The sequence below is a fragment of the Pteronotus mesoamericanus genome, unplaced genomic scaffold (assembly GCF_021234165.1).
Source record: "Pteronotus mesoamericanus isolate MK-2021 breed Mesoamerican mustached bat unplaced genomic scaffold, CSHL_Meso_final contig_164, whole genome shotgun sequence".
Taxonomy (NCBI): Eukaryota; Metazoa; Chordata; class Mammalia; order Chiroptera; family Mormoopidae; genus Pteronotus; species Pteronotus mesoamericanus.
Genome location: NW_026555065.1, coordinates 13,290,126 through 13,308,646, shown reverse-complemented (window position 1 = coordinate 13,308,646; position 18,521 = coordinate 13,290,126). Strand labels below are relative to the sequence as shown.

The following is an 18,521-nucleotide window of genomic DNA, read 5'->3' as shown; positions in this document are numbered from 1 at the left end:
AGCTGCATTTTTAGAACCAGAAGATGAGGACCCTCACTGTGACATAAATACTCCTCTACTTTGCTTATTTCCCTTTGCCATGAGATGACATGCCCGTCTACGATGCTGACTCTTTCCCTGGCATGCACGCATCATGGAAAGATACACCTCTTGTTATTTCAACATAAAATAAGTATGGGGGTAAATGGCTCTAGAATATACTTGCACATTCTACCAAAGAATCTCAGAATAAGGCAGGAATGGGCTGTTATAAAGTGTTTGTGAAAAACCAAAGTCTTATAACCCATTCTCAACACCTAGAAAAAGGTGGCACAGGGACTGGCCTGCATCCCTCCTCCCCCTCCCTGAACCTCCCACCAAGGCAGACTTTGGGCACAGTTGAAAATTACTTACTTTTGGCTCCAAGCCCATCCCCTTGCCTTTTCTTTCTAGGCCCATTTCCCCCTAGCCTTACCCCACTGACACCTCCTGTTTTCCTCTCTATGGGCTCTGGAGTTGCTCTAATGCCAAAGGATCTGATAAATGCCTTAGTGTCAAGTTATTTCTCTTTCAAGCATTTAGAGGTGGCAGGATGCTGAAGAAATGAAGCAAAGCATAGGACTGTTCATACAAGGGACTAAGTTTGAAACTTTTAGCAAGGCTGAAAGGCAAACACTCAGAAAAAATTGGCTAGAGTAGAAAATACACAGACTTATACCTGAGGAGGTAAAAGATGCTGTGGGCCTCAGAAACTCTAGGGGAGACTTGGAGGAGAAAGCTAAGAAGATACCTACACTCTCAAGCCATGATCTACAAGCCATCATAGTTGGCCAATGTTAAGATGAAACCATTTGTACTCAATCTACTGAAGCCCAAGAATATGTGGACTAGTTAATTTGTTTGTTCATTTGTTCATTCATTTGTTCGTTCGTTCGTTCATTCATTCATTCATTCATTCATTCATTCATTCATTCATTCACGTGCCAGGCACATCAGTGAACAAACACATTGTACGTCCTCAGAGACCACTTTTCAGACTAACTGTTTTGGTCTTAACTGATGTTTTTTCTCCCTGACTTTATGAAACTATAAATGGAAAACCTTCCTGATTATGAATCTTTCCACCTAAGGAAAAGGCAGAAATAGAAATCAAGTACAATAAACATGGTGAAAGTATCTTAGCTAGCTGAAATCCATCTTGGGAATGAAAAATAAATCATTAAATTTTAGCCAAAATTGGAATTTCAGAGTTTAAAGGGAAGCCAAAACAAAGCTAGTACCACACACAAGACTAAAAGGATTAACAAACTTATTTAAAAGGAGTAAGTATGGTGAGGAAAGTTAAGTTGCCAGCCACCTCCACAGAGCGCTGTGGGACTCAGACGAGATCGTCCATGAGAGGATGCTTTGAAAAAGTGTAGAGGCCCATCACAAATGTGAAGGCATTGATACAATTATTAATAACATTTTCAGGAATCATAAGCTCCATCTATAGTTGTGTTATGGTTGTTCATAAACTATTAATGTAGACAACCAAGAGACAAACAGTCTCACTGTCTTATTTGGAACAACTATTCTATAAGTTAATACTAATTAACTATTAATATTAAATAATGTACACTAAATGTGTGCATGGTGCATGCTATTTGATAATAACAATTCTAAAACAAACTTTTTATAGAAAACAATATCAATAATCAACTGTAGGAGATTCCTTAAAGCATGATGTGTTCATAATGACCACTATGTTGATCATTGTCCGTTTGACCACTTACTGCATCCTTTCCCTACCCTCTGTGTCCTGTTCTGTGCCCCAGGCTGATGCTGAGAACTGAACATCCTTCTCTGCCTTCCAGCTGAACTCAGTTAATAAAGGTGATTGTAGAAGGAGAGAGAAGAGAATTTCTTCCAACTCTCCATCTTGGTCCTGCATCTTGGTGGGAACTGTTGTTCTTCCATTACTTCAGGGAGTGACCACTCCTCCTCAACTTCAGCTCACACTGGGTTCCAGTAACATTATTTGCTGTTCTTGCTACTTTAGCCCTAGAGGTGGTAAGAGTTTCCTGATACAGCCAGGGTTAGGGTGATGGAGGCTTCACTACCCATTCCTTGTCTGTTCCCTAATCCCTACCCACATCCCAATAATAGTCCTCTCATTAAAGTCTCTTCCTTTGACCCTCCTACATTGAATTCAGTTTCCTGCCAGGACTGTGACTGAAACATAATACAGACATCTTTTTATTGACATAGAAAGATGTCTGACAGAAAGCAGATGAAAATATTAAGAGCAGTTACCTTTGGGCAGTGAGATAGGATTTTTTGTTTTTCTCTATGTTTTTCTATATCTTTCAAATGTTCTACAATATTTGATTATGATTTTTGGAAGTATAAAAAGAAATAATAAAATTAACATACAATGTGGTAATAAATATGGTCTCAAGAAGTACTAGTGGTTCGGCTCCCCTCCTTTAACTGCTCACCTCTTCAAAACATAAGTTAAAAAAAAGCTGCATAGCTTAAAAAGTACCATGATGGGGCAACAGAACCATAGACACTTGTGAGTGCCCAAGTGTGTCTATGTTCTTGCTGAATTCTATTTTCCAGGGAAAATGTTTGATTAGCAAGTATTCACAATTGAAAACAATGCAACTGCACACATTCATAAGTGCATGTGTTTTACAGACTCATTTCACAAGCAGAAGTCAAGATTTTGCCATATTCTTTGATGATAAAGATGATAATAAAAGTAATAATATTTAACTATTTCTAAGGGCTTAGCAGCAGCTATAGACATTGTTATAAGCATTGCAAGTATTAGTCCATTTTATCCTAAAAGGAAGGCAGTACTATTACACAGATGAGGAAACTGACATGTGGAGAAACCAAGCAATTGGCCCAAGGTCTTATAGCCTGTCTGTTATCAAGCTCTGCAGGCAAGCCCAGTGTTTACATCTTATTTTATCCATTATACTTAACTGTCATTCAGGTTGATAGAATACTTAACAATTCTAAAACTCTCCTCATTTTATGTATATCATGCATAGAACAACGAGGGCCCTCATACTGGTTGCACACTTACAAATCAAAGTTTTAAGTTCCTCATCAAAACAAAGGAGAATAAGATCTTTCCCTCCTATCCTAGAGGTTGTGACAATCTAATGGGAAACAAGCATGAAATCTTATCAAAGCTTTAAAGCAAGGTATACATGTAAGGCAGATTATGTTGTACCTGCTATACATCAGTACATTAGCCATCATCATTAACACACAAAAGTCAAATGCAAAGAAAGCAGCAATTATTTTGGTGATGTATGGCTCTAAACTCTAATACAGTAAACTATCCAGTCTGTTAATAACACCCAACATTAAACCACCACTGATTAATCAATAAAAATCATGCAATGGTTTCAGAGAAATGTACTCTCTAGCACACTTCTCTGACTCACATTCATTAATTACCTCGCCTCGTTTGATATGTTCCCAGCATTTGCCTGAACTGTGTTACTCTCAAGTTATATAACAAAACTTTCATAACAACTTCAAGGTCTAAACTATACATTTGCCATGATATCAAAAGTTCAATTGAGCCACTCAGTTTTTAGTTTCCCTGACTCAACTTTTTGGAGTTTTGTAATTAATTATATTCCATTATTACTGGTTATCAATTAACTCAAAATGTTGCTGAGATGGTGAGTATGCTGAAGAAGGCAGAATTTAATGATAATTTGAGACTAGTAGGACACTAAATTTCTCTCTTGTTAATAATTAAAGTAGATAACTTATGTTTTTATTTATAGCTTCCAGATATATCCGGCTCATTCCTGTGCACTGCCCTGTCAGCTAATCGTCGGCTGGTCAGGATCTGACGTGGGTCTTTCTGTTTTATTTTCCACATCAGCCTTCAGCTGAAGCTGTTAAACGCAGCCCAACCAAAAGTCAAAACAAGTGAGGTCATTGCAGCATATTTTTCTGGAATTCTCTGCCTAGCCAAATGTTTTAATGCATAAATATATAAAGGATAAAAAGGGGTAAATTTTCAATTTACCTGTTTCAGTCTCCCAGATGTAAACAGAGTCATCTGCACATCCAACAATTAAAAAATTCTCAACAGGGTGCCATTTTATTATCTTCACAGGAAAAAGGTGCTTCCGGGCACAAAAGAGAAACCTCTTCTCCTCAAGGTGAAGGAGAGCCACGGAATGGTCACCGCACACACAGAAAATTACTTGATTACTTTTTAGCTGTGGAAAAAACAAACAAACAAAAAAAAACAAATAATTTTCTTTGTAAGTAGTCAAATGCTTTCTTTAAAATTAAATCAGATCTTTTCCCCCTACTAATATAAAATGTCTATTAAAGCCCTCTTTATAAAATGACATTCCACTTTGTACAGCACCTTTCCACACAACAGTCTAGAGGGGAGCTTTAAACACCAAGTAGATTTAAACCCAACAACCCATCAGGAAGGTCAAGAGATGCAAGTAAAAAGGAGAATTCCAGGCCACACGCACTTATAAGATAAATGAAGGACTTGACCATCACTCAGCAAATTCAGGTAGTGAGGCAGACATTGGAAATAATGCAGAATAAAATAAACTCCAGAACTAATTTGTTGCCACAAAAAGAAGCTATTTATAGACACAAGCTTAGGTCCAAGGGTATCATCAGCTGGTATTTTCCACTTAAAACGTCAAAATGTGATTTGGTGCTGTTCCCAGAACTCTACAGATTCTAATCCAAACAGGAAGCTCAGTGTAGACACAATCTAAAGAGGTAAGCATTAAATGGTTCCCAATGAATGTTCAGGCTCAAAGACACAAGGACAAAAATAGGCTCATAGGAAAAAGATTCTTAAGCTACTTTGAAGAAAGTCAGCATGTGGTTACCTTGAGCACAGTTCAGGACAAAGACTATCCATGCTGGATGCTGCTGGGGCTACTTGGGAAAACTTTATAAGGCAGTTCTGCGCAGCAGTCCATGAATACAGTGGAGTGGGGTAGGGCAGGGACAGAGGAGAGCAGGTAGTGACTCTTCATTTCTAATCACTGTGGTATATGGATGCTCCCACTTTCACAAAGCCAACCAACCAGAGTTTCAGCTGTTATGACTAAAGCAGCATTTGGGATCCCTTGACAGTTTCCCAGTGCCCATCATTAACCACATTGTGGGGTATTGGGGGAACTTGTTATTCTCCTAATTGTTTTTAAGGAGACTACAGAAGTCTTGAAGAAAAAAATATCACAAAATGGCAGGTGAATACATGGGGAGAGCCTGGACTTGTAGAATGGGGAGGATAGTACTGCCTCCTCAATATTACCTCTTGGAGAACCTGCCCAACCCGCAGCCTTTAGGATGGACAGCCCAAGGTATTTCAGGGGACTTACAACACACATGAGTATACACATATAACACATGAATACAGACCCTATGGCCATGAATAGACATACGCTAGAGACCCACACGAGGCAAATTGGAATCTTTTTTGTAGGCATTTAAGTGTTGTAAAGGTAAAACAAGTCATAAGGAGAAGCAACAGAAAAGCAGACTTTTGAAGTAAGGAGACTCAAGGTAGGGAGTAACCTTTGTTTCTGTATTCAAGGTCCTTGCTGTAGTGTTTCATATTAAAGGTATAAAGATTGTCTCTTATGCCCTTTCAATAACCTCTCTTTTTAGTTTGGCTTGGTTTGAATGAGTCTTGCTTCTTCGAGTTAAATTATCTGTGACTGAGGCAGAAGTAAAAGGGATCAGGAGTGGAACTGACTTGGACGACCATCCTGGAGCTGAGAGAAAAAAGAGTTTAGAAGAGAACAAAAGGCTTGTCAATTTTATTTATCTTTTCAAAGAACCAGCTTCTGGATTGGTTGATCCTCTGAATTGTTCTTTTCTTCTCTATGTCATTCAGTTCTGCTCTAATCTTGACTATTACCTTCCTTCTACTTGTTCTGGGATTTATTTGTTGTTGTTTCTCCAATTCTTGAAGTTGTAGTGTTAGGTCTTTTATTTGAAATGTTTCTATCTTTTTTAGGTAAGCCTGTATTGCTATGAACTTCCCTCTCAGGACCGCCTTTGCTGTGTCCCATAGGTTTTGGACTGTTGTCTGTTCATTTTCATTTGTTTCCAGAAATTTTTTGATTTCTTCTCTTATCTCATTATTGGCCCATTCACTGTTTAATAGTCTACTGTTCAGTCGCCATGAGTTTGCAAGTTTTTGAAGTTTCTCTTTGAGGTTGATTTCCAGTTTCAAGCCCTTGTGGTCCGAGAAAAAGTTTGGTATTATTTCAATTTTCCTGAATTTGCTGAGGCTTGCTTTGTGTCCTATCATGTGGTCTATCTTTTAAAAAGTGCCATGAGCATTTGAAAATAATGTGTATTTTTCTTCTTTGGGATGTAAGATTCTATATATGTCAGTTAAGTCTCTTTGATTCAGTGTGTCATTCACCGCCACAATATGTTTATTAATGTTTTGTTTGGAAGATCTGTCCATTTTTTGACAGTGGGGTGTTGAAATCCTCTACTATCAGTGTATTGCTGTCTATATCTTTTTTGGTGTCATCCAACAATTTCCTTATAAACTTGGGGGCTCCTATATTGGGAGCATATAAGTTTACAATGTCTATGTCTTCTTGATAGCTTCTTCCTTTAAGTATTATAAAGTGCCTCTCTAGGTCTCTTTTTATGGCCTTTGTTTTGAAATCTACTTTGTCTGATACAAGTATGGCAACCCTGGCCTTTTTCTCTTGCCCATTTGCTTGGAATATTTTTTTCGATCCGTTTACTTTCAATCTGTGTAGGTCTCTTGCTCTGAGGTGGGTCTCTTGTAGGTAAAACCCCAGTACACTGTTGGTGGGAATGTAGACTGGTGCAGCCGCTGTGGAAAGCGAATTTCCTCAAAAAGCTGAAAATGGAACTGCCTTTTGATCCAGTGATTTCCCTGCTAGGACTATATCCTAAGAATACCAAAACACCAATACAAAACAACCTATGCACCTCAATGTTCATAGCAGCACAATTTACAATAGCCAAGTGTTGGAAGCAACCTAAATGCCCATCAGTAGATGATTGGATCAAAAAATTATGGTACATATACACAATGGAATACTACGCAGTAGAAAGAAAAAAGAACTACTAAACTTTGTGACAGCATGGATGGAACTGGAGAGCATTATGCTAAGTGAAATAAGCCAGGGGGCAAAAGACAAATACCATATGATCTCACCTATAAGTGGAACCTAACCAACAATACAAAGATGCAAGGAAAGTAAGACCAGCAACACTGAAAGGAAAAGAAATCAACAGAGACAAGAGGGAAGGAGGGGGGGCAGGGAAAAGGAAGGGAAGGGGAAAGTCAAGGAACATATAGCAAGGACTCATGGACAAAACCAAAGGGGAAGAGCTGAGGGAGGAAGGAGGGAGGGGACAAGGGAAAGTGGTGGGGGGGTAGGCAGAGACAAATGTATTTGAAAAAATAAATTTAAAAAAAAAGAAGAAGAAGAGAATAAAAGATAAAGGAGGACAACCTCAGGAACAGAAGACATGTCAAGGTATCCCAAATCAGCTCATCAAAGTTTGTTTTTAAGTCAGTTTGCTTTATTTCATTATTTAATTAAGTTATTTGTATTGCTGATACATTGTTTTATTTATGTTTTACTGCAGAAATACAGTGTAAGTTGAGTCTATGCTTACTTTTAGAGCTGTTTTATAATATTACTAAAAGAAATACTTTTTGCAAGCCAATCAACTAATTTACAAACTCAGGAAACTGAAAAGTTGTTGTTAATATTCTAACACATATATAAGATCTATGAAATTTAAGTGTACATTGTGTAAGAAAATTATACCTGAAAGCATTTCTTTTTGCCCAGTACAAAGTAGAAGCTCATGAATTTGTTAAAGGTTATTATTTGTTAAATAAATAAAAGAACAAGAAAAACCTATTTAAGAAAAAGAAAATGTAACTATCAATATTATTATTAAATTGTTGAAGGTAAAAGTTAATTTCTAATTTGTAAATTGTATATATTTGAATTGTTTTAAATTGAGTGTCATTACTTTTATTACTTTATTAAGAAAGAAAAGATAGTTCTATTAAAAATTAAGATATAGAACTAGGAGAAAAAAAAGGATAGACTGTAAGTACTTTAGGAGAATTAACTGGCTTTTATAAAGCCAAGGATTGACAAAACCTTTGCTTTAGAACCAAATAATTCATATTAGCTGTAATAATAAAATGTATAAAAAAGATGAGAAAGAAATGCATAAAAATCATCTAGTTGTAATGTTAAATAACTTCTAAATTTATGTGCTATATTTTACTCTTTTTCTTAACTTACTCTGATGTTCTCTGGTGACATCAAAAGACTTGTTACTGGACCAGCTTCCAAAAAGAATTTATGCAAAATTTCTTCAGTAAAGATATCCCACATGATGACACATGAGTCCCTATCCCCGGATACCAGCCAACTTTGGTCTAATTTTGAAGAGAGACCATGTGGGTAAAGTAATGAAGTAACGCTTTGGTGATGGCCTTTGAGGACTTTGTAAGGAAGGGAATCTGAAAAACAACCAACACCAGATAATACAAGAGTTATTTTTGTCCAAGAGATAGTCCTGAGACAGCATTTTACAAATTTTTAAGGTAAGAGAACTACAAAATCTAGGCAGTTGGCTAACAAATTAGGTAACAACCCTTGGGCCATCTCAAAGGCAAGTACCTCCTCATAAGTCGGATCATCACTGATGAAGCACTAATGCTGGTTGGTCAAATTTTTTTAAGGACATTAGCAAGTTACTAATACTAGTGCCATGAAATAGCAAAAGCTGTTCTAAAAGAACAAACAATTTTGAACTCTGTCTCTACAAAGAAATATTAGAACATTGGTGCTATACTTTAAATTAGCACAACCGACACTGTAAAAGAAAAGCAAAATTTCATAGATTATTTTTGCTTTCAAAGATATAGAGATTACCTAGTTCCACCTCTCTGTTTTACAGACAAAGTATTTGAGGCTCAGTGAGGTTAAGTGACTTGAATCCCAGTGAAAAAGCACAGCATAACTTTTAAGAGCATAGCTTTGCTGTTAAATAGACCTGGTTATACTTTTCTGGGTCTGTCACTCAATAGGATGTGTCACCATGGACACGTTTCTTTCTCCCTCTAAGCCACAGGTACTACACCTGAAAACACTGAGGTAGATAATTATAACGACTGTAGCTTTTGCTTCACACAAGACTATAGTTGTGTGGAATAGGTAAGATAAAGTCCATAATTTTTTAGTACTGGCACATGGTAGGAAAGGGTATTTTGTACAATAGTTGTGCTACAACTTAGGGCTATCGAAACCCAGTTTCCACAGTTTCTCCTTTTGCTAGCTAAATCTAAAAAATTTGGAAAGGACCACAGACCACAAACCCTCTCCATTCAAATTAAAAATGAGTCCCAAAGAGTCATTATAATTCCTATTAAAGAATCATGAGTTATTTCTATTTCATCAGGTGCACCCTCACTTTATATCCCCTGAGCAAACAAAGATAAATAGTAATTCATTTTAAAAGTTGGTGAAAATAAAACCTAAAAGTCAAATGTAGGCTTCTGATTTTTTTTCTGGATTAAACAAATCAGCATTGGTAAAAAATGTTAAGGTCTTAAGCTTTTTCACGAACTTTTAACAGCAGCCATTGAACTGCATAGCAGTATATTACTTCTCAGTTCATTGCTATTCACTTCACTATTCCAGTCAATCACTGAATCACAAGTTAGTTAACATTTAGTAAGTAGCCAAAGTAAGCTGAGGACAATAGTAGACAAGGTAAAAAGTTGTTTGTTTGTTTTTTTACATTGAGATTTGGTCTTTACTGTTAAGGACCTTGCAGTCAAGTCGGTTCCATACAATAAAAAATAGAACACAAATTTATCTACACATCTCCAAATCTCAATCATGTCCTAAATTTTTCCTTCCTTTGCATAAGACAACTTACTACATAAATTGCTATTGTAACACACACAGGTATATAAAAGCATAATTATATTTCATTAACAAAGAAATAAAAATTAAAACAGGGAGATAACTTCTTTACTGATTGGCAAATGTTGAAATGTTTAATAGCACATAAAGTTGGCTAAGTTTTGGGAAACAAGGCATTTGCATCGGCTGCTAGTGAACGCACATGTATGTTGATGCATCTTCTTTGGAGAATATTTTTAGATGTATTTTCAAAATTAAAAATAGGCACAAATGTTGATCCAGTAATTCTGGCAATTAATACCATAGATATACCCACATATATGTGTAGATAGTTAATCCTGTATTGTCTTAGCAGCCAAAGCCTAGAAAAGCTTAACCATCCATGAATGAGATATTTTTAAAAATTAAAATTTGACTCTTATTAATCACTTAAAATGAGCTCATAAAGTATGTGTTCCAAAATATTTTATTAATATTTTTTAAAAACATTTAAATAAAATGTGCAAAATATGTTTCTATTTGTATAAACTACCATATTTTGCCATGTATAATGCACACTCATATTTTTGGCCCAAACTTTTATGAAAAATATCTTTTTTTTTCATTTTTGAATTCAATTTTTATTTAGATTTAGAAATAAAACTAATCATCATATTCCAGGGTATTATTTTGAATATGGATAACATTATTGCTTTCTAGACTTACATTTTTAACACATAAGCATAAATAAAAGAATTAAAAATATTTATATAGATACGGAATTAGCACTACCCATGTATAATGTGCACCCTTATTTTTCTCTCAAAAATTTGGGCAAAAGAGTGCACATTATACATGGCAAAATAAGGTAATTAAAAAATGTATACTGCTATGTTGGTATATGCTTACATATGCATAAAAATTTTGAGAAAGATATGAAGAAATTTATTAACAGTTGCCTTTGGTGAAGAAAAGAGGAAAATCAAGGAAGGGAAGAAACATACTTCTCATAGTATAATCTTCTGTTTGACATTTAAAAACATATATATGTGTGTGTGTGTGTGTGTGTGTGTGTGTGTGTACTTTAATGTTAAAACACGTACAAATGTACTAGCAAATGCCAGCAATTTTTTTAAGCTTCAGAAATATTCTTAGTACAGCTTCTTAGAGTTGAAGTTAGAGTTTAGACAAATTTAATAAATTAATTAATTAAAATTTAATGACCTTTTAATAAAGAACCGCCTTCTAGAAGTCCTGCTTTGGCAGCATTCAAAGCCTGTGTAATGAAAATTGTCCCATCTTCACAGCCACATACTAGTTTATCAAGACTTGGAACATACTCTGATGAAGTGACTACCACAGTTCCAGTTCCATCTTTAAACCCAGAGAAGTAGTCAATAATACTTTGTGACATGATATGATGCTTATCAAAATTATCTTGAAGGGTCCACGTGGTAGTTATTGGTATCTCTAAAATGAAAACACACAAAAAGAAAAAATTGTTTTATAGTCATTATAAATTTGGAAAATATCATCAAGGCTATCCCTTGGGGATACCTAGAGGTTGTTGTCATCCTAACTAATAGTGGGCTATAGGCAGAAAAGTTCTACCATCTGTCATTTTCACTCAAAAATGAAACTTTATTGCTTCTCTGTCCTTCAAGGAGCCTTGGAAGAATCAATGTGTATTTGTGAATTCATTTTATGCTTAAGTCAAGTGAAAAGAACTGAGAAACACTTGCAGTGATATAAAATGTTAGACCATTCTCCTGAGTTCTTTACTTGCCTTAGCAATGTGAAGAAGGTAAATTGGGTTCTTTTATTGTGTGAGGTAAAGTGGAAGAAATTTATTCTTTAAATGTCAAGGACTGGAATATTCAAAGTCATACCTCACCCCCAGGCAACTATCTATGGCTACTAAGAGCCCTGGTTACCATTTTATGTAGCTGACCACCCAAGCATTCGAACTGGGCCTCGGGTCAGCTCAGGAAGTGAGAGAAGTTTGGCATCCAGGATCATAGAAGGCAAAATAAAGCCAACCTACCTCTCTATGCAAGGGTTTCCTTGACCTTACAGCATACGTGGTACAGTGACTGAAAATCTTGACCCCTAAACCTTAGACCAGCACCAAGAGTTGTTATAAATGTCTCTGGTTCTAATTATAAAGAAGGTTGACTGGACACTTAATTCTGCTGCTCTAAGTAGAACAGATATGGGAAATCCTAGAGCCGCCAATCACCAAGCTGCCTCAGCAGTGGGCATGGTATGCTTTTTCACTTGTAAGATGGGCTTGTAAGAAACTTTTCCACACAATACACCAAGCTCTAAGTCTATTTCTTGACCCATTTCTTCTTCATCTAGGTGTAAGCGAACCCTTTTTAAAACATCTGGGATAAGGACTCTAAAAGTGCTACCAGTGAAATTATTTCCTAATGGAAACTTGCACTTAGAAATTCAAGTATAAAGAACCCTGATTCTGCTGTGCCCCACACGATGATGCACAGAGATGATGCACTGGCTTTGGAATAAGGGGAAATGAGTAAGACAGGGACCTTGATACATAGTCTCAGGAGTTTGAAAGTTTTCCACAATAATGTTTACTTTGATGATTTCAGTTTTTAATTCTAAGAAAAATTAAGATAAGCAAAAGTTAAATCATCTAATCATTCAAATTGCCAAATGTTTTAGCGCCTGAGTTTATATCTGCACTCACTGTTCCAAGCAGCTGCAGCAATCCCATAGAGAAATTGGTTGAAAAATGGTACAGTATATGGACATGATAAAATCGAAACTATGAATATGATGTGTCAGCCTACCTTATATTGTCATTGCTTGCATTCATTTTACTTCAGTAAAACATCACTCATGTTAAATTAATGTTATTTTGTATTACATTGGTTGTTTGTTGTATAAAATCTATAAGTGATTTCCGTTGGCATCTAACGCATAGCAGTACATGAGAAAGTATTTCTTGTTTTTAGCCTATGTGACCCAACTTAGAAAAACACTGAGTTAATTATAAACTAGTTCTCAGGAACACGTATTATAAATGAAGATTGTCTTACCTCTAGGAGAACCATCAAACTTGGATACAGGGACATCAGGGATGTGCCACAAAGTAATTCTTCCTGAGACTTCTCCAGAGAAAAGTACCTTATAAAAAGGCTCTTTCCTTTCATTCATATAGCCCATAACAAAGGGAAGGCTCTAGTTAGAAACAAAAGGTTAGTTTTTATGTAGGAAAACATCTAAACATAAAATGATAGCCACGGTTTTTAAATGGAGGAGCAAAACGTCATAGATGAACTAAATTGTTTCCATTTATTTCCCACTGTTTAAAATTTTTCAAGTACTCATAATCTCTTATTCAAGACAAAAAAGTGTATAAAGTAAAAAGAAATGCTATCACCTAAACTTCAGAGACTTAGTAAGACTAACATTCATTGAACGTGTTCTGTGTATATGTTACATATACTGTGAGGAGTTTTACATGTATTCAGTTAAATAACCCTCACCATAATTATGTGAAGTTAGTACTACCGCTGTCTTCACTCTACAGATGAATAAACTGCCAGTGAAGAATATGATTTGTTTAAGGTGATATAAACTATAGGCGGCAGTGGTCCTGAGTCCAGTAATTCTGACTCAAGAGCCCATGTCATACTAACAATGCTCTACTGTCAGGAAGACCTGACTTTTTTATGTTCCAATTGTCAGTTAAAATAGCAACAACTAATATGTGGCTAGTCATTTTGTATAATTAATATAATACTTTCCACTTTCTGTTGACCATTTTTCAGCTTCACCATACGTGATTTCAAATTTCCTAAGTGTCCACAGGAAAAAAATAAAAATGAGCCCATAAATTGTTAAAATATATATTATTATGTTATTGATATAAATAAATACATACCATATATTTTACAGTTATAGTTTATAGTAAGGCTATATGTTGAGAAAGAGAGAGAGTTATAATTGTGCTGAGGCAGAGTGTGAATATCAGTCACCAGTGCTCTGAAAGACGCGCTTTCACTAGTGAACAAGACTAGGATCTCCCCAGTACCTCCATGCAGTATAGATGTTCTTTGGGTAGACTGTATATAGGGATTATGTACCAGGGATCAAAATGATTAAGTGATTAGAAAATCTAAAAGTACTTTTGACTTATAAATAAAAAGTCACACTGAAAAGAAAACCAACTGCTGGTGCTAGATTTAAAGACGTCTAAGAGGGTTTTATTGATGTGGTAACTTCATAAATTATATAAACATCTAACTATTATGCTGTACACTTGTAAGTAATATAATACTGAATGTCAACTGTAATTAAAATTTTTAATAAAAAATAAGTGTAAGAAAGTGAGAGTGCTTAGTCAGAAAATACCTGTGTGAAGGTCCAAACTCAGATATATTAGTGGGAAAATTTTATAATGTATCTTTAGAGAATATTAAGGGCCATAATATTGCTACATTTAATCCTTACCACAAAGCTACAAAATAAGTAAATATTGTTATTATTCTTATTAGGGAGATAAGGAAACTAAAACAGGAAGAAAGTAAGAAACTAATTCAAGACAAGTCAAACAAGATATATAATCCTCTCTAGTCCCAAGAAATGAGAGCATTGCAGAAGAAAAGACAGTTCCTATGAAGTCAGTTCTCTGAATAAATTTTTTTTGTTTTGTTTTTTTTTTAAGATCTAGAAGTCAATTTGGGGTGTTAAGAGTTCTTACAGCCATCATCAATGTAGGTGGTATAATGGTGTTGATAAATGGCTTCTCAAACCGTCTCACCCTTTAGGAACCTTAGAATTGACTAGTTCCACTCCCTCAAGGTTTTGCTGAGCGCTCCACAGAGGCTGGCGGGTTTCTCAGGTTGGTGGCAGCGCTTCCCTTCCCTCCCAGCTCCATGCGCTACCCCTACCGCCCACGGTCCCCTGCTGGTGTTGTCCCCTCTACCCTCAGCCTCTGCCCTGCATTTCTCACTTGCTCACGCCCGCCCCTTGAGGCCTTGATCATCCTCCTTTCCTGTAGTTCTTTCTCCAGTTCTGCAAGTCACCTGACAACCTGCTCAGAATCCCTTGCCATATGAAATCTCATTGTTCATCCTAAGAACGAGCACCTATCCTCCAAGATCTAGTACCTATCCTCCAAGATGTCATAAAATAGTCATTAAGAGTGAATTTTCTTGCGCTAGCTGCTTGTATTTAAATACTGGTTTTAGCACATACTAACTCTATTAAAGAAGCTGGTTACTTGATTTAGACAATTAATTTCTTTATGTCTCATGGAGGCTAATAAAGGGACCTACTATGTGGGATGTCTGTCAGATTGAGTTGATAAAGTAAGGTTCTTAGAATGGCGCCACGCATTTGGTATGTACTCACTAAATATTAACAATTCTCCTTTTCCATTTTCAGAGCAACGGAGAAACTTACTCCAAAGACCCATTACCAGACTGTCAGGCCAAACTGCCTGAGTTCAAATCCTGGCAATTAACCTCTCTGAACATTGTGACAACTGATGTAAATTAAGCAGTGTGTATTTTGACAATAATAAGAATTATCATCATGATGTCTGTCATTACTCTTAGTTCATGCGCTCAAATTTCTTACCTGCAGTCCTTTGGTTGTTTCTATTGCTGTTACTCCCCCTTAACAGTGTAGTCTTACTGCTCAGCTGAAACCCTGGGGAGCCGGGCTCCCGGCCCTTCCAGCCAGCAGCCCTTTCACAGACCTCATCAGCTGTGATGTGACGCTACGAAGACTCTCATAAATCTACTGAAAGGAAGGGGGAGTCCCCATTCTTGCTACTAAACTCCATCCACAGATATGTCCTCTACATTATAAATAGTAACCCAGAGAGCATGTTACTATCAAACCTTTAAATTCAGTTCTATAGTTATCACTCCAAAAATAAACTGACAAAAAAACAGTCCAGTCAATACTGCATGTTCATACAGCACCCTTCCCTAAGCTCACTAGGTCTATCAAACTCATCTTCCCACTCCACGAAAATGCTTCCATTACTTTCTAGCTGCAAGAGCAACTAAGAAATCTAATAATTAGTGAATAGCAATGACATTTTGAATAAGGAGAATAATATCTGACTTTCTTTTCTTGCCTGGATAAAAGGCCAAGGGTCTAAAAATAGGTATAACATCTTCTTTCAGTTTCAGATTATTCCATTCATATTGCACTGACTTCTAAGCACTTCATACTTGTAAAACAACAGAAGCAGGGGGATAAATGGTAATGAAGAAAATACAATAAAAATAAATTTAAAAATAAATTTCTTATGGATTAAAAAAATAAAATATAATACAGAAACAACTATGGTTGTCTAAACAAAAATTATGGATAAAAGGCCCATAAATCTTTATCTTCACATTTTGAAACAAAGCAAGGTAGCTTCCCATAATATTAGTATTTTTAAGATATTTTGTAATTACTGTCCTTTTTCTTCATAGTTATATATAGTGTTGATATTTGCAGTAGACTAGAAGCTCTTAAACCACACTACTTATATTTAGCTTTTAGGGGAAACTGTGCTTTATAAAAATGTATTCTGGAGGTGAAGAGGACGAAGGGAATCCTTCCAAAATAATTAAGAACACCTTTTTGAGTAAGACACAATACTGTTTTTGCAATCTACAGCAACACAAAGCTCTACTGTTGCCCACAGATGACTTAGATACGCTGCTGAATGCCATAATTCTAAAGCTTGCCTGTACCCCAGTGGTACCTGTAGTTCTAATTTTTGGCTAACAGCTTCTTAACTCTTTGCAACAAAGAGTTAAGCAGCTATGTTAGCAGAATAATCACTGAAGTATAGGATTTCCAACAGCTATGCTGTCTAATTAAGCAAACCATCACTCTAAAAATTAATATGTTTCCTTGGTCGGTACATCAATAATTCAAAATTCCTCCATTCTCCATGAAATAACTTTTGGATAATTAACTGATGACTAAGTCCAATAGGTTAAAAGAAAACACTTTGTTTAACACTACTATAATAAAATAACTGCTTCATTTCTCAGGCTTCGTAGAGTGTCAAAGATATAATTCAGATAAGTAAAAGCTCACAATTATATTCTCAAATTTCTTCCAGGAATAATAATTATATTTGTTTTAACAAGAAAATATGTTCAGAGAAGATCTAAATACATGTGAAAATGATCTCAATATAAAAAAAAGGACATAAACCATTTGATAAAGTTAAAAACCAGAGTAGATACATCAAAATGTTAATGTATCAAAGCATCTATCAAAAAGGTCACTGAAAAATGTCTGTGTGTACATTGACAGATTAAATATGGCAAAATATTGACAATTGGTGAATCTAGGTAAAGGATATGTAAGTGATGATTGTACTAATCTTTCAACTTCTTAAATATTTAAAAAAATCTTTCAATTAAAATAAGTAAATATGCATAAAATATTTACAGTGAATATTTATAATGGTCAAGTTGGAATTTTAATTCCCCCTTTTTTTACTTCTATAATTTTCCTATAATAAATATGTACATTTAATTTAACTTAAAAGAAAAGGATTTTTTAAAAGACAGTTTTCTCTTTAGTAGCCATTAATGGTTACATTTGATTTTCTCATTAACACCTTGATGTCATTCTTCAATTCAATGTTTTCAATCCTGACTCTGTTACAGACAAAGCAACACATCTAAGAAACGGAGTGAACAGCACTGAGGCAGCCCCTCTTTTCTTGCATTACCTTATTTTCCTGCACAGAAGTAGAGCACAGTAAATGAGGATAAATGGTCTCTTTAAGCACTCTTCCATCAGCAGGGTATGTGCTTTTTGAAAGCCCACTGCATGGCAAAAAATAAAAAGCAAAGTTTAGAACTTTGGGGTTCTTTATTTTTTTTCCTTCCCACTTTCAAAAGCCCGATGGTACCATTCAAGTTTCTAAACTCTAGCTAGAAATTGTTGGGTTAATAATTACAAGTGACTTTTTGAAAACGCAGCACCAGCTGTACAAGTTATACATGGTTAATCTCATTCCTTCATCCCCTGCTGTTTTATACAAAGGCAGAAGCCTACCAAGCTCAGAGTAAATCTTCTAGTGCCAAAGTTGTTTTGTTCTGGTTTTTGATCATGGGCAGCATGCGGAGATTTTTCCATAATAAACATCCCAAAGTTCATTTCCAACCTGAATGTTTTGTATGCCGCTCCCATGTGAGCCCACCTGTTCAGCAGCTGATAGATGTAACTGTGACCATCTTCTGTCCAGATGATGATTCTGTGAGCAGCAAGCACCTCTCCACCAGCAAAGAACTGCCCACTTCTACTGGCCTCAGACCGCAGAAGGGAAAAATCACAATAATCATAAACCTAAAGCACAAAATAAATGATACACATTAACAAAAGCTTCCAATCTAATCTGCCACTGAGATGAAAGATAAATTGTGCTCACCAAGACTATTCAGATGGCAGTGTTAATGCAACAACATATTAAGTATTAATGATAGCTCACACTGTACTCATGCATCAAGATATCTTACTAGTACTTATTTATCCTAAGGTAGATTTCAGTAGATTAACTTTACTTGGCTAATGCATCCATTAAGCACAGAGACTAGAAAT

General features: G+C 35.7%; 1 protein-coding gene across 1 annotated transcript in view; it reads right to left on the bottom strand.

Moving 5' to 3' along the window:
* The window catches only part of WDR72 (WD repeat domain 72), a 176,890-nt gene that overhangs the window by 143,968 nt on the left and 14,401 nt on the right, over nucleotides 1–18,521 (bottom strand). Inside the window, exons 7-12 of the mRNA XM_054564693.1 lie at nucleotides 18,124–18,269; nucleotides 17,650–17,746; nucleotides 12,986–13,127; nucleotides 11,145–11,390; nucleotides 8,310–8,530; nucleotides 4,025–4,220 (exon numbers count right to left, since the gene is read on the bottom strand). Of these exons, the coding sequence (XP_054420668.1) occupies nucleotides 4,025–4,220; nucleotides 8,310–8,530; nucleotides 11,145–11,390; nucleotides 12,986–13,127; nucleotides 17,650–17,746; nucleotides 18,124–18,269 (1,048 nt within the window). The remainder of the gene's footprint in view (nucleotides 1–4,024; nucleotides 4,221–8,309; nucleotides 8,531–11,144; nucleotides 11,391–12,985; nucleotides 13,128–17,649; nucleotides 17,747–18,123; nucleotides 18,270–18,521) is intronic.